We start from the raw sequence: 17,129 nt of genomic DNA, 5'->3' as shown, positions 1-17,129 counted from the left end.
CCCACAAATTGCAAGAAATTAGTAAAAGATGAGAAGAAAATTACCTGAATTTTTTTTTTTTTTTAAAGGGGATGAGATTATTAGAAAAATTATCAAAATGTGGTGTTAGATAGGTGTTTTAAATTACAGTGCAATCTTTTGATGGTTTCTTGCTAATTTTGGGGCCATGCCTTGGTAAATTGCTTAGGCCTATTGCCTTCTCCACGTGTATTTAAAATAAATCAAACCAATCTGCTAAGGTGACAATGGGTTAAAAGACCAATTTTTGACACTGGCGTCTTCATATATAGCATGGATGTATTATAGTAAAGATAAATAGGCATCAGAGAGAGGAATCATGATTATCAAACTGTAAATAGAAGAATATACGACAGATGGCGCTGCTTAATCATGCAGTGAACCATAAGCCTTGCCATAAAGCAGCCTTGAGTCCTTCCTGCATATATAATGCGAGCTGAGTTCTTTGTTCAACAGTTAAAATTAAACAAAACTAACAATAACCACACCAAAACTAACTCAGACTATAAAAAAAATCAAAAATTCAAAAATAGGTTGGTCTACATCAGAGAAATAAGCTAAATTATTTTGATCTGGAAACACTATAATAATCATTGCTTCCAAATCAACATCACCTGGTATCAGGTTCCCTAAGAATCGATGGAAGCAACATGCGACATGTTACCTGTCAATAACATTTGTAAACAAAATAGGCTTGAGGTAATAAAAGAACAGGAATATTATAACAATCCATGGTGTTATTTTTGAGCAGTGTCCATTACATTGATGAAGAGGGTGTAACTAGATAGCGTAGCCTAAAAGAGAGAAATACTCCGTTTTTAACCCAATACATCACATTTTATCTTAGCTCATGTGCTCATAAAAGCTGTAAGTCTTTCAGTATCATGAGACCATGAGACAAGGTGTTTTGAAGAACCTCGTGCAAACACAGCATGTGTTATTGTGTCAGTTTACTGAGGCCTATTTCTTAAACAAATATTCCACAGTTTCCTCACTGCTCTGAGGACTTACAGTAGTAGTATACAGGCTATTGCATTAGGGAAATCCTATCAGGTATACCGTGAGACATTTGACCGCAGGCATACTTTAATAAATACACGAATAGGCAGCCTTATACTGACATTTAGAGCATGTTTGAATTGGATCTATAGCCATCAGGACTATTGCAGTGTAAACGCCACATCCGTTTTTTTTTTTTCTTTGATGACACTGACAATCCCATTATCTTATCTTTAAAAAGTCGAGGTCACTTTTCTGGTTACTGGCAAGCAAGTAAAAAAAGGCTTGTTATTAGTGTGAGTAACTGCTATGTTTAGCTTTGGAGGAGAAAGAAAGGGGGAAAGCATGCTTTTCCTTAAGACAGCGACGGTAAAAATAAAAAAAATAAAAAAGTACCCGTCAGAGTGGTTACGAAACAGCTCATCGCCACCCTCCGCCCTTTGTGAAACGCTGCCTTCAGGACTCATGACAAGAATCGTAAGTATAAGAGATCACGCCCGACACCTAAACGTTGTCCTGTGGGTTGGGGTGAGGAAATTTTCCATGATCCTCAAAAGAAGTGACGTCAAATAGGAAGAGACAATTGAGTGAGTGAGGTCGTCATAAAACAATAATTATCTATTATTACAGCACTTTGTGAGTAAAAACCCTGTTGTGGTGCGTTTAGTGAACTCCTCGTTGCAGTCACGTAGCCTACGTTTTGACTATACTATTAGTCGGCCAAATATATTTTTGCCATTGTGCGCTTTTTTCTATTGAACACAATAAAAGAACAGTCACCAAAGAAAACTACTTTTGTTAGAGGGTGAATGTTGTTATCATTTCCGTTGGATGCACTTGAATGAGTGAAGTCTCCTGTAATGCAGTCAACATCATGCAGTCAGCCACCGGTTGTTTTCCTGCACTGTTTTGACGGGACACATTGTTTCCCTATTTAGGAAAACAGTGGTTACCAGAGGTAATTGTAGTTTGCTGTATGTGTCTATTTGACTACAAGCTTAAAATGTGGTCACATGACAGTTTAGGTAGCCTAGTAAGTAAATATCAACCTTATGAGATACATAGACAGAGAGACAGTAAGATTACACAGGTAGTGGCCCTTAGAAACAATCCAATAAAAGTAAAATTACTGAATTCAAAACGTTAATGAATTAAAAGTATATCTTAAGTGCTGAGGTAGCAGTACAGTGTTCTTTATAGTAGGCTATCAGTGTTATATTATCTAAATAGGCTATAATATTTTGGAGATATTGGCCTATTATTAATGCATTCATGTGTAGCCTAAACATCATTTTATGTTGCAAAAGGTTGAGGTAGATTTAAATTAAATATGCATGGGTAGATTACCCTACAGCAGTGTATGTATGTATGTATGTATATATGTATTATTATTATCATTACTAGATTGTATAAGCTCACCATAGGTTGTGTGCTCTGGGGGTAATGTGTCAATGTGATCACATGACAGTTCAGTAATGATTAAAGCATAAACTTTATGAGATACATAGCAGAGAGATAAGACAGATAGAGATTACACAGGCAGTGGTGGAAGAATTTTTCAGATCCCTGCCCCATGTAAAAATACTTATTAGAAGTAAAGTACTGCACCTAAAATTATAATAGTATAAAAGTAAAAGTCTGGACAAAATATTATCAGTATAACACTTTAGATAGTAAGTAGTCATTATAGCATCAACCTTATGAGATACCAGGCAGAGAGATAGACAGTTATAGGCCACACATTACACAGACAATGGTGGAAGTAGTATTCAAAATCCTTGTCCCATGAAAAAACAACAAACTTAAATACAAGTAAAAGTACTGCATTCAACATTTTTAAGAAGTAAAAGTATAGCCAAATAATTAGCAGTAAAATGTACCTAATGTAGCCCCTCATTGTTATATTATTGAAGTATTACATTTTTGTTATTATTATAAAAGTTATAAAAGTTATGCTTTATGTGTATCAAATCAAATCAAGCTTATTTACAAAACGTGTTTAAAACCAACTGGAGTTGAACAAAGTGCTGTATAATATAGTAGCCTAAAAATTTTACTAATTACTATTACTATTACTTACTATACTATTACTACTACTATTACTAGGCTATTACTAACAATAATAATAATAGTAATAACACTAATAGTAATATACTATTACTACTACTACCACGACTACTACTTAAAATAATAATAATAATAATAATAATAATATTATTATTATTAGTAGTAGTAGTAGTAGTAGTTGTAGTATTGTTATAATAATACATGGTACAGCGATAACAAAACATAGACATGCATGCAAATAGATGAATGAAGGAAATAGAGCACAGAGGAGTAAAGTGTGAAATACAAAATATGAAAGTCTCTCCACATTCATGAGCCATGCCATGAACGCATGATGAGTAAAAAAAAAAAAAAAGTCTTGCCGACAGCTGGGCGGCGCTTGCTGAGGGGTGTATCCAATAAAAGAAGAACCCCCTGTTCTATTCTGTTGACCGGCACGAGCAAGTTCCACATGCGGTAGCGAAGCTCCATTCAAACTGAGACGTTTCCGGATTTGGAGTTATTTCTCATCGAATAGTATAGTCGTATATACCTTTTGACGAAAGTGTTAGTCACTTTATTTTTTTAACACAAGGCAGCTTTTTTTTCCTCCAGGGGGATCGATTTCAAAATCATTTTTGTCATTATCCCGCGCGCGCTATCGTAAGATACTGTCCGTGCCCGCGCTTAATTAGCTTACAGGCTAGCAAGCACTATTCTTAACAGGACTGACAACAACAACGTGTGGTGAGTTCTATAATTTATTTTGTCTATCAGAATAAGGATTTATTTGTAGTTTATTCGCAGAACGCCGTAACTAAGATGACCGTTTTTACCGCTACATGTTAACATAAAGAGGATGATGACGTTAGCCGGGGAAATAACCGTTGTGCTACGTATTCATCACTACTAATACAAGTATACCGTTCTTTAGGTAACATTTATATCAATAAGAGCAGACTAACACCGAGCCAACGTCATTGTATTTTAATAATCTTGTTTAACCGAGGATAGTTTATGGATGTTAATTGTGAGTTAACGTCACCACTACGTCAGGTCGGTGTTAACGTGAGGCTCGTATTAAGGTAAACGGAATGAACGCACGAAAACCGTGTTTACGTTAATGTAAACAGTACTGATCATCTGTCCAGCACACATTTAATATTTCATTACAAAAGGGCACGGTATACTCTCTGTCGTGGCTGCCCACCCGCTCGGTCACTCAGAGGAGGCTCCCTACATTGTGTCACATCCGGTTGCGTCCCCTTTTACAAAACACGTCAGACATTATTGAAACTGCGAATAAAAGGCATATCGGCCATTGCAGCGGATATAATTACAAAATACAGTTTATTTAAAAAATCCAGTGTAGACTCTTCGAGCTGTTTCTAGTGTGTCGCGTGACTATGAACAGATGGCGCTCGTGTTCAGGGCTGTGTTCTATGAATGGATGACGACACGTGCGCACGTAGAAAAGATTATAATGTCTCCTTTAGATAAGGCACTTTATCTCCTAACGATTTCATGGTCAGCAGCATTGCTAAACAAAAACAGCCAGAAACCGAAGGTGAAGTGTTTAGGTTTAAATTAGAGCACGTTGGTGTAACCTCCGACTCCTTCATGCGACATTTACCAAAAATGGCTTCCCATTGGGCTTTCGGGAAAGGCGGATCCTAAAGACCCTCTTTCCGGTCTTAGCGTTTACGTTTTTAATTCTGTGTAATTAAGTTTATATATATTGTAAGTAATAAGGAGTAATAATCAGGGGGTTACCTAACTCGTGATAAAATTGTAAAATTTGCATAAATGAATAGTTTAAGTTGTTTAATATACGAGGACAATTGCTTTTTAAATGTATTTTATAAATGTAAAATTTAGCTTAAATAAAAGCCAAATTAGTTACATAATGTTCATTCTTGGAGAAATATGGATTTTTTTTAAATAGTATCAGTTCAAAGGATGTCAGATGTGCACACTAAAAAAATAAAATAAGTGTTCTAAGGTTTCTACCATATTGTTATAGAACGCGCATTTGTCATTCATATTAGGAATGTATCTATAAGTAAATGAATTTACTGGGTAATATCTGTGTATAATTTTTAAAAGCACCTCTTTGATTTTGTTGGGCAGCAAGCGTTTACTACCTCTTATCTTATTCTGTTTTCAAAGACGCTGATTTTCCCTGTGGGAACTCCCTTATCTCAATGCATTTCCTTATCTTTGCAAGTGTTTTTATTGATGCTTTTTATGATAGACCGCGTGAAGGCGAAATGAGGAGAAATGTTACTAAAGTTTACATTTTTTGTCATTTGTCTTTTCCAGGATGTACTCCTGCTCATCTGCAGTTACATTTGCACAATGGCAGTCCGTTCAATCAGTTTGATATCTCAGCTCCAAAGCAACAGCAACATATCCAGGATAATTACAGGATAGCAATAAGCCCATACTGTACCTCTGTTTACCTTAATTGTTTTCTGGTCAGTACCAGCTAAACACATTACAAGTTTGCACTGCTAAATCTCAAGAATCCTGTTTAAAACAGGCGGGCCTAAAGAAGTTATTTATTTTACCAGTTACCTCTTTATTTTACTGGCTGCTGTTTAGACGTAGCATAATTTAAGTAGCTATTTTTGACAAGCATTCATTCCCTTTAAGATTGTGAAGTAATTCCTCTATAGTCTACAATCATGGTTTCTACGACTGCAACTGCAATATTACTGGCCAGCACGGCGGGGCTAGCGACCCAGGTTGCCCCAACTGCTCTGACAGAGTACATGTGGCTGCTGATTATTGGCTTCATCATCGCCTTCATCTTAGCCTTTTCTGTGGGTGCCAATGATGTTGCCAACTCATTTGGCACAGCTGTGGGCTCTGGAGTGGTCACCTTGCGACAGGCATGCATCCTGGCCACAGTGTTTGAGACGCTAGGCTCTGTGCTCCTGGGAGCTAATGTGAGCGAAACCATTCGTAAAGGTATCATCGACCCAGGGATGTACAACGGCTCTGCGCACGTGTTGATGGCTGGATCCATCAGTGCCATGTTTGGTGAGTATCTGCAGCTTGTCTGGTGTGTAATATAACCTGCGGTCACTGAAGCCTGTAAATAGAGCTTGGTGGCACGTAGGCCCCGGCACTGTTTGGTTTTTACAGCCAGAAAATGTAGATGTTAATCAGTACCTGGTAATAGGGCTGTATGAGGTCAGCATGTCAGCCTAACGTGATCAATTCATTGTCATTAGGTTCTGCTGTGTGGCAGCTGGCCGCCTCCTTCCTTAAGCTCCCCATCTCTGGAACACACTGCATTGTTGGTGCTACTATCGGCTTCTCGCTGGTTGCCAAAGGCCAGCAGGGAGTCAGGTGGTTTAAACTCGTCAGTATCGGTAAGTCAGCCGCTCTAATCAGATGACCTAGAAGTGTCAGCAGTGTTTGGTAGACTTTGATCACAAACTACATTAATGTAATGGAAGTGCGTGACCGCTCGAAATGCAGTGTTTTCATAACACATCAGTGTTGTGTCTGCGTTGACAACCTTCAATCGGTCAGCAGTCTAATGTTAGAAATTTTTGAATGACCAGATCAGAGCTAAATTTAAGATGAATAGATTGAATTATATTTCATATTTTATTCAGTAGTGATTCCAGTTGTCATTAATGTTTTGGGCGGTCCAGGGGCAAGATGGGAACTGTGATAAGCTCTGATCTTGCGGTAGAAAACATGAGGCAATTTTACTCAGAGCTACACAGAATATACAATAGAAGCACTAATTTCACAAGTTGTTTCTCACACTAGTTGCATTAGATGGTGGATTTCAGTGGTTGTTGCTCTACGGAAAGCCCGACCTTGATGTAAAACAGACTGCTCTGTTTTTAGAAAACTAAAGTACTGAATCAGAAATAATACAATTTCAGCGTCATTTCGTCATGAAAAAGGGCCATGGTTTTATACTTTTTAACTGAGGTCACAACGAGAATCGATGATGAATGACCACATTTTACAGAGAATTGATCATAGCTACATAAAAAGAAACACTGTCACTTGGCATAACCTGAGACACAAGCTGAAATTAAATTTCCTGTTTAGAAAAGGATGTTTGTGTTTTTTGTTATGTTATTTTTGGTAAACATGGTCAGATATTACATTTCCACTAAACTGCAATCCTCATATTTCTTTAATCCGCAGTGGTTTCCTGGTTCCTGAGTCCCCTTTTGTCTGGAATAATGTCAGGCATTGTTTTCTACTTTGTGCGCGTGTTCATCTTACAAAAGGTAAGCCGGCTGCTATCAAATTGTAGAAAAGTATGTGTTTCTGTGAGTGAGACAAGAGCCTTCCAGAGTGATAGGTCAGTTTCAACACTACTGCCAAAATGAAATAGAGGAAATGTTTGTTACAGTGTTATAATCAAGCTACTGTTCTCTGTAGTAGTTCCTTATCCGCATCATACAGTGAGATTCAAATTACTGCAGTGCCCTTGTTATGCCATCAAGTGTAACCTGGTAGCAACATGAGGCAGCTCTGTTCATACAGTGAAGTTTGTCTTTCTGACTCGGGGCTCTTTTTTGATCCCTCAGAAAGACCCCGTACCAAACGGACTGAAGGCCCTGCCTGTCTTTTACGCCGTGACTATGGGGATCAACCTGTTCTCCATCATGTACACTGGAGCTCCAAGTGAGTATCATTGTTTCAGTCATTTTTGCTCTGCATGCCTGCCCGCACAGCCACAGCTTAAAATAAGCTGCTCCCTCAGACAGCCGGATGCCCACACGTATTCCAGATTGAACCAGACTGTTTACCCTTTTTACAGAAGCTGTGTTTATTTTAACATGTGTTTTGGGGCCTCTCTTGCTTGTGGTTCTATGTGGGTCATGGCTGGAATGAAGTTTTAGAGCGGAGCACAACAGGGAGATGGAAATAAGATTTCACTTTACTCTTGACGTCACTGTCTGCCCTTCAGACATGAAGGAGGAAAAGAGAAGTAAAGAGGGTGTCTGACATTTTCATAGCTGTCTGCTTTCAGTAGATGTATGACTGCTGAGAATTTACATAGCAATGCTTTAAATACTTGTTGGCTCCTCGAGAATCGTATCATTAAACGAGCAACTTTTGCTCCTTTTGTTTTCTTCTCTCTACAGGGCCTAACAGTTCAAGATGTTAGCTGGCCTGGGCCATTTAATGGCTGCTACAGGCCAGAGTTTGACCAGATATGATGCGCTGATGTGTGCATGCACATCAGCGGCACACTCACAGAGAAGAGATCACTTGCTGTTCCAGCATAGCCCATAGCCCTGCTTTGTCAGGCACATTCTGTACAGTTGTGTGGAGTCCCTCACACCTCAACACACTGTAGATGAGGACCTGTACTTGGGTACCTCACATACGAAAAGGTGCGAGATTGCATTTTAGACACATTTTAACAAACCCACTGCATCTGAAAGTGTCACCACTCACACACATATTGTTAAAGCCTCTGGGGAGCCAGCTCAACATTGAAACCTGCATTATAATAATAAGACAAAGCATGAATCACGGCTAATGCATTGTTTGCTGATATGTATTTTAAACTGCACTGGCACAAAACAAAAGCTCATTATTGCTGATTTAGCTACTATAATGCAGCCGTAGTATCTGCACCCAGGAGAGTACAGCATGTTAAGTTCCCTGATCTAGATCTTATCGTAGTGGCGCGATTGGACACTCGGCATCCCGCAGCACATTCCTATACTCAATATATACACCAGTGCCAGAGACCTCAAGTCAGCATGCGCATGCAATTTAGGCAAAAGAATTTAAGGGTCAGCTGTCGATCCTTTACAGATGAGGCTCAGTGTGACTCGGGTTGTTCGCACCATATAAATCATCACAGTAAAATGAAAACCGACCACATAAACAGAATAATGATAGAATTCCTCTCTTAAAATGTTTATCATCTGGATATGAATACATCACTTTAAAATCACCAGGGTTTCCACAGCCATGAAATTCCTGGAAAAGTTATGGAATTAGAAAGACAATTTTTTAAATGCTTACGCATTATCAGAATGTTTTGACTATACATAGTTTTTGTTACAGTTTAAATTATGTTCATAGAATTCCCAAAACATGTCTAACATTACACGAAATATGTTAAGTATAAAATCTGGAGCATCATTGCTCGACTGTTGATTGGATCTTAGGTTTTCTGTCCTCCAAAGCAAGGTGCAGTATTGACATTTTGCAAAGTATTCGGAGATGCCGGTCTGGTCTATTTACATATGCAGCTAGTTGTCGGCAGGAATGTTTAACTTGCGAGTGCGGATGGCAGGTGTTAGCAGTGTGCTTGCTGCAAATGCCTGGGAAGTACACATTTAGAGGCTTAGAGGCTTACCCAATTTTAAACTCCTGAAACAAAGTCATGGAACGAGGGTAAAATATTATGGAAAAGTTCTGAAAATTCATTTATAAAAATGTGTGGAAACCCTGAATAACCTACAGCTTGTGGAGTTACCTACATCTAGATTCTACCCATGTTGTTGGTCTTATGAGAAAAGCCTGCTTCATGTGCAGGTCTAAACAGGACTAGCGTATGTTTCAAAGCTCTGAGTGTCATAGTGACAGTACATTTTGACCCCCCGCCCCCACACTAGCCACAATTGATGAACTTCAACGCGTTTAGTTGGATATGAATTTTCTGCCTGGGTTACCCTCTGAAAAACAAACACCCAGCAGCGCCTGTTGCTCTGGGGACACCAAACAATCAGCAACATAAAACGGATAGTCACACCTTGGTATCCGTGTCTTATTTTAACCTGAGCCACCATCATTAAACAAAAAGCGTTTTCTGAGGCCGCTATTGTGATAGTCTGATACCTGTTGTGAGGAGTGAACGCTGGGCTCAACGTGGCGGTCACTTAATCCTAATACTTTTGTGCTACAGCAACAAAAGTGAGGACACATAACCAAATGTTCCTCGCCAAGGGAGTCATAAACTGCCACATTTCCTCATTGTAATTTAGGTTGGTGGCGAGATACACATGTGGTGGTGGAAAAAAACAAACATGTTATTGTGTAATGTAGGTCATGGGATACAGAGGTTGGAGGGAGGGGTCTGGAACGCAGCCGTGGTTAAAGTCAATTTCCTGTGCAGTCCCATTCATCCCACTGCATGGCTGTGGTATAAACTCACCCCTGTGTAGGAGTGTTTGTCAGACCACAAGGCTAGCTTTTAAATCCTTTTTGGTATTTCGTAAGAAGTTACCTCCAAAAAAAGTCACTGTGACAAAGAGGATTCATGTGGATTGTGTCAGGACCCTTCAGGGAATTCAACTAAATACAAAGGGACAAACACTACCCCAAACAGGGTGTCACACCACAGCGGGGCCAGGCTGATCACACCTGTTACTGGACGTCCCACCTCATGTGAGAGCCCGAGTGAGACACAGCTGCTAGGAGCCTCCTTCCGTTTTTCCCTCTTATGCCTCTCCAGTCCTGAAGGGAGTGAGCTTCCATTGCGTAACTAAATAAACACCAGTTGGGTGCTCTGCAGTCTCATGCTGCAGCGTGACTCAGTGGCGAGAGAGTGCACTGTGAACTCAAATGAACACGGCGACCGGGACACTTATCGCTTAGCCTTGGCCGCTCGTTTTCTTTTGTTTATCTTAAACTGAAGTCCCGAGCTAGTGGAAGTGTTTTTTAATTATGCATGGCCAAGGTCACCTCAGCCAGAGGTGGTGTTGTTGGGATTTTCAGCAAGCCTTTGTTTTTATTTTCTCCTAACCACGCTGCTGACTAGCATCCTCCCTGTATGACAAAGATGACTGCTTCCCTGGGGAAATTTAAATAGTTGCTTTCTGCCAGCATGTGCTGCATTATATCCACCTCTGCTGCACCAGCTTTGCTGCAGTCTTGGCAAGAGGACGTCCTTATTGCTACAGCAAAAGGCTCCAGTGAACGACTCCCCCTTGCTTTTCCCCTTTACTCCCAAAGTTATGTCGCCTTTTAAGGAACTCATTTTTTCATGTGCAGTGCTTGGCAGGGCCTTTTGGGGTCATGGCAACATTTTTGCTCTTTAACCTTGAGGTGTTGCATAACTGTCCACATCTAGGGGTACACACGCTTTCCATATTTAACTAAGTGTGGCACAATGCAGTCGTGCTTGTAACCAGAGCCAAAAGACCACACATGCTTGGATGTCATTGTAGTTCATTGCCAATTATTGGTGCCGATGAGAATACAGTTACTACTAACCTGACATCATGCTGATTTACTATCTTGCCTTCACATTTCTGCGTAGTTCATAAAACTGCTCAGTGTTGTTCACTAAGAAAGGTAGCACACTGCCCTGTTTTTTTAAAACTGCCTTTCGCTGTTCTTCTATGTCTGATTCTGTCTGGTGGTCCTTCAGTGCTGGGATTTAACAAGATCCCATGGTGGGGCAGCCTGCTCATCTCGTTTGGTTTCTCCATACTGACCGCCATCGTGGTTTGGTTTATCGTCTGTCCTCGTCTCAAGAAGAAGATTGAACGTAAGTTACATTTATGTTTTTTGGATATTTGGCAACCTGATGATTCAGTTTTATTTTAAATCCCTGTCACCTGTTTCTGCTGATCGCTGCAGTGTTGGTTGTTTGTTTCCTCACTTAAGCCACTGAACAATCGAAGGATTTAGTATTGCACTTGTCATCTCAACCTATTCACTCTGAGGGCTCATATTAATCCAGCAAATGGAGTTTAGGGATTTTTTGTCATAATGGAGTCGCTCTAATGAAAATCACCTGAAAATATTGTCACCGGTTTTGTTCTATAATCCTGGATTTAAGTTAGAAACCTAAGGGCCGTCCACATTTACACACCCATAGTGTGGTTTGGTGTTGAAGGGGACCACCATACATTTTTAACCTTCATGAATGTTTTGTATTGTTCCCTCTATTGTTAAATGATACAATACTTCTGTGTTCAGTGGCAACAGGTGAAGTCTTCCCATCTTTGTTGCTGCATTAACAATCTATTGTTAATAATAGTATAGTTATATTTGACTTGGCAGGGCTCCTGGGGGTCCATAAAGTTGTGAAGGGCAGTGAATTTATAAATTTAAAAAAGGCCTTATTTGGTATTTAAATATCTACACATCAATCTTTTGAATATCTTTGAAGTTGTATTTTATTAATCTTTTTTTCCCTGCCATTTCATTGTAAATTTCTTTTAAAATGGTTACATCTTTTAAAAAATACAATTAACTGAATGCCTCAAACATTATTGGGGCCAAAAACATTTTATTTTACATTTCAAATATTTTGTATTTTGTAATATTTTGGCATATTTGTCCGAGTGAAGTACATTGGTCCTATATTTAACTCAAGCTGTAGGAACCCTGACCAAAGCTTGTTCTTTTGAAAGTTTTCTCAGTTTGTAGTGATAATGTTGATAAACCCATTTTGTAAGTGATACTGACAGTGTCACGTGTCTCCTCTAATCACTCAGAACCAGCGAGTTCATCTGACCAGGCATGATCTGTTTGGATCAGCCTCCATTCAGTAGACTAGCAGCCTAATTGGGTCATAGTGATCCACTAATTGGTCTTTAACTCCTTGACGAAAATAAGCCTCAGTTGACTCAAGGTTTGACATGGCATTTGCAGTGCATGTGTGGGTAGACATCACGACCGGCCTTGACCAGTTTGGATGATGCAATGTGGCCAACTGGTCAGAACACTCCCAGGATTATCACATAGAACATTTTGGCATAGAGTTTCTGATTCACTTTAAAACCACAGACAAATGTTATGCGAGCCACAGGCTGTGTCGAGTCTTATCGTCTTTCATAAGTTAAGCTGCTGGCGGTAGTGTAAATATGTTCCTTGTAAGGTCATAATCCATTTATCTGATCCTCTGAACACAGGGGCTCACTTTTAAACACAAAGTAACGTTGCATTTATAGGACAAAGGGTATTTTTTGACTCGCTGGTTATGTAATTCCTACGACTCCTGACAGATAGGGGTTGAAAGGAAACACATGTGCTTGGCTAGTATTTCTCTGCTGTACATTGTATATGTTTGGACATGGCCCAAGCAATATCTCACTGCAACTCCTCCCCTACTAGGAGATATCAAGTCTTCCAGCCCCTCTGAGAGCCCCCTGATGGAAAAGAGAGAGCTGAGAGAGGCCACCTGTCCAATCCTGAAACAGACTGCCAAGGAGACGACTACGCCTACAACCCCAGCTGTCAATCAGAGCCCCTCTGCTCAGCCCCAGGCTGCTCCTGAGGAGCGCAGGGTGGCGTTTGACATTGGAGATTCTGACGATGTTGACAATAATAAAGAACGCAAGGTGGCATTTGACATCGGAGACTCTGATGAGACAGACTACAGCAATGCAAATGGTGGTAAGCAGGCCAAGAAACATCACTGTAATATGTTTTATGGTTACGCAAATCCTTGCTACACATATCATATATATCATAAAATGACTTATGAAGTTTACACAACTTATGATTTTCAAGTTTTTAAGTCATTTTTTTACCCTTTTTTGCAGCCCCCAAACAGGCTCCAACAAACAATCAGGTCAACAACCAGCAAGTCAGCAATGGTTCCACAAATTCAGCCAATCAGGTCCAGTTTAACAACCAGGTTCAGTTCAACAACAGGCCGGCACAGATCCCAAGTAATGGTTACAGCCAGTACCACACAGTCCACAAGGACTCCGGCCTCTACAAGGACCTCCTGCACAAACTCCACCTGGCTAAAGTTGGCGACTGCATGGGCGAGGGGGGCGACCGGCCTATCCGGCGCAACAACAGCTACACCTCCTACACCATGGCTATCATCGGCATGCACGGAGACTTCAAGCATAGGGAAGGGGAATACCGCACCAACGAGGATGGCGACAAGGGCACAGGGCCAGGGAGTCAGGACAGGAAGCGCGTGCGTATGGACAGTTATACCAGCTACTGCAATGCTGTGGCAGAGCACACGACTCCAGAGGCTCTGGGAGAGGGCGACGTGACGCTAGAAATGGGGAAGGAGGATGCGGGCAGCAGCCAAAGCTCTCTGGATGACGACGGGCCCGAGGCAGATAAGCCAGAAGTGTCAACGCTATTCCAGTTCCTGCAGATTCTCACCGCCTGCTTCGGATCATTTGCCCATGGAGGCAACGACGTCAGGTATGCAGATTCCTTCGTGAAGTTGATGTTTATGTCAGTCATCAGACCAACGTCACGTTAACGTTTTACAACCTGGGCAAGTTGGCTGGATTTATTTAAAAAATATGGGGAGAAGGCAACTTCTAAAGGGATTACCCAAAAACTTTTCAAGGTTTTTCCCCGTCATGTTTTCAAAAGAATTCAAACCAATTTACTCAGGTTTCAGATGGTTAAATACTTGTGAAAGGCATCTGAATGAAGCACAAGAAAAGTGATATCGAGGTTTTAAAGTGTTAATATCAGTCATCAGGCTGATAGATGCCTCTTTGGTTGCTCTGGCGTGTTGTAGGTGACCTTTACTCGTCAAGCCTCCACTCAAAGTCAGAATCTTTGATCCCTGTTGAAACTATATCATTTTTTCCTCTGCAGTAACGCCATTGGACCGCTGGTCGCTCTGTGGATGGTGTACACAAGCAGCAGCGTGATTTCAGAGGAACCGATACCTATTTGGCTGCTGCTGTATGGAGGCGTGGGCATCTGCGCTGGACTCTGGGTGTGGGGTCGCCGAGTGATCCAGACTATGGGCAGGGATCTTACCCCCATCACCCCCTCAAGGTATAGACTGCACAGACCCGTTTTCCCCTTAGTCACAAAACCACATCCTCCTCAGGCATTACCAGTCTCCTGAATTCAGCCAGCATGCTCAGACAGGTCCAACGGAGAGACTTGAGTGTTGTGTTTTATTCCCTCGCAGTGGTTTCAGCATCGAACTGGCCTCAGCTGTGACTGTCGTGGTGGCCTCGAACATTGGCCTGCCTGTCTCCACCACCCACTGCAAGGTAAGCTGGTCAAACACTGTGGTCTGGGAGCCAGACTGAGACACGGGGGAAGAGGCTATTCGAGTTCCTGTTTACTGTAGCCTCCTCACACTTGTCTGGGAGACAGTCCAAATGTGGAGCAACTTTCTCCTCTATAAATTTTTTTCATTTCAAGCAAGCAAACAGATAATTAGAAGTCATAAATCTCCAGGAAGATGATGAGATTTATCTGATAACTGCTGTGTTTCTAGGTGGGCTCAGTGGTTGCAGTAGGATGGCTGCGCTCAAGGAAGGCAGTAGACTGGCGTTTGTTCAGAAACATCTTCATGGCGTGGTTTGTGACTGTGCCCATCTCCGGTCTGATCAGTGCCGCCATCATGGCCATCTTCATCTACGGCATCCTTTGAGCGATTGGCCGTGCCCCAGGCAGGGGGGGGAGGAAGAAACCGCTCCAGTGCGCACCATGAGAGAAAGGAGCAAAGTTGGAAGGCCAAAATATATCGCTTACCTCAAGCCAACAACTTTGGAAGAAAAAGGAGAAAAAAAACAAAAAAAAAACAAATGTTTGAAAGGACTTGTGATATGGGCCTGTGGTTCTCGGCTGCATCATTTTCGACCTAGAATTTGCTGTTTGTTCCATTGGGGCCACATAACTTCCAGCGGGACGCTTGCATTTCTTTGTTCTGATTTGCTTTTTCATATCATCATTCTGTAACGAGTTAATCAAAAAGCATCAACATTTTTTTTCCTAATACTCATTCTTCCATATTTTTTTTACTTTGCGATTATGTATATACAACCATGTTCTGTTTTTAATTTTGTTTTACACGTTTAGAAAGAAATGAACAATTGAAATGCAGTATAAGCCTTTTGCAGATATAACTCTCCAGTAATAACACATGCTGAACGTAGATGCAAAAGCAGTATTTTTAGGTGAAAAACAAGTTTATTTGTGTGTATGTGCATATTTTTCCCCAGGCAATTGTTATTAATGAATTAATGTTTTTGCATCTGGCTTTGTGTCCCCTAAATTTTGGGACATTTACTTTCCTCATCTTGTTATAGAACAAAATTCACTACAAAAACTGTTTTCTACCATACGTAAAAAATCATGGGATCACATTAATTGCCGTGGTTGTCTTTATGACAAACAATTATCTTAATAATTTACTATGGTAGAAGCACTAATTGCACACTGGATGACCCCCTGCAGAATGATATGTAAAATGCTGTATCAATAGCTAAAATGTCAGCACACCTCTGGCAGGGAAATAACAAAAGCCCTCATCGCTGAAGTCTATAGACCATCAGAATCTCCTGAGGCTCTACATTCAGCGCAGAAATCACTGCCTGAATTTATTGGTTACTTGAATTTTAAAAGAAATGTAACAGCAGAATGTCAACGAGCAGAAACATCTGCTCTCAAACAAGACCTTAAGTCTCCTGTCAAAACTTGATACATCATCTGTGATGGTTAAATGCTTTAGGCCTCTTTCAGCGTTGTTTTTCCAGGTCACCTTGTAGCGGCTACTTCCCAGTATGTTTTTAAGTGGAATTTGCACCTACCTAGACATTTGGGTTATTCTAGCTTTCCTCTTTTCTTTCTCTACCTTTGAGGGTTGTAAAAGAGGACAAACAGGAACCCAAAACTGGACCTTATCTTAACTGGGTGGTTTGGTGTTAAGCTGATCTGGTCTCTGGTTTTTGGATGAGGGCGCACATACGCTGCATGCCACCAGTGTGTGGTCATTTGGCTTCAAATGCATATCAGATCTATAGACGCTGTAGTTGCCTTAATTATTTTGATTTTTTTCCCTTAGGTACCAAAGAAAAGTTTTGTTTTTGTTATTTTTTTTAATGCACATTAACATTCTCTAGTCCTCTCGTGGATGAAAAAAAGAAATAAAAAAATGGGAAAACACTGATGCCTTAACTCGTCTCATTTTGGCCCATGGATCCTTAAAAGGCATTTAATTTAATATAAAATAAATATATAACAAGTATTAAGTGTCTGAAATCAATCTTTCAGAAATATTCAAATTACAAAGACGTGAAGTAGGTTTTTCTATTTTTGTGGTATTGCATCATAATCTCTCAAATTATTGGTAACATCCTTTTTGAATGAGGCTCTGTGTATTT

The 17,129-nt window shown here is 40.5% G+C and overlaps 1 protein-coding gene across 1 annotated transcript; it reads left to right on the top strand.

The window, feature by feature from the left end:
- The first annotated feature begins 3,521 nt into the window (after positions 1 to 3,521).
- slc20a1b (solute carrier family 20 member 1b) lies at positions 3,522 to 16,911 on the top strand. Its single transcript, XM_042508737.1, has 11 exons — positions 3,522 to 3,810; positions 5,386 to 6,108; positions 6,303 to 6,443; positions 7,243 to 7,328; positions 7,632 to 7,728; positions 11,441 to 11,560; positions 13,135 to 13,416; positions 13,566 to 14,193; positions 14,602 to 14,787; positions 14,927 to 15,011; positions 15,242 to 16,911. Exons 2-11 carry the CDS (start codon positions 5,751 to 5,753, stop codon positions 15,395 to 15,397), a joined length of 2,139 nt encoding a protein of 712 aa, XP_042364671.1. The 5' UTR covers positions 3,522 to 3,810; positions 5,386 to 5,750; the 3' UTR covers positions 15,398 to 16,911.
- Positions 16,912 to 17,129: the final 218 nt, after the last annotated feature.

The sequence above is a fragment of the Plectropomus leopardus genome, chromosome 20 (assembly GCF_008729295.1).
Source record: "Plectropomus leopardus isolate mb chromosome 20, YSFRI_Pleo_2.0, whole genome shotgun sequence".
NCBI lineage: Eukaryota > Metazoa > Chordata > Actinopteri > Perciformes > Serranidae > Plectropomus > Plectropomus leopardus.
The sequence above is the reverse complement of the archived record's forward strand: the minus strand, read 5'-3'. Positions and strand labels throughout refer to the sequence as shown.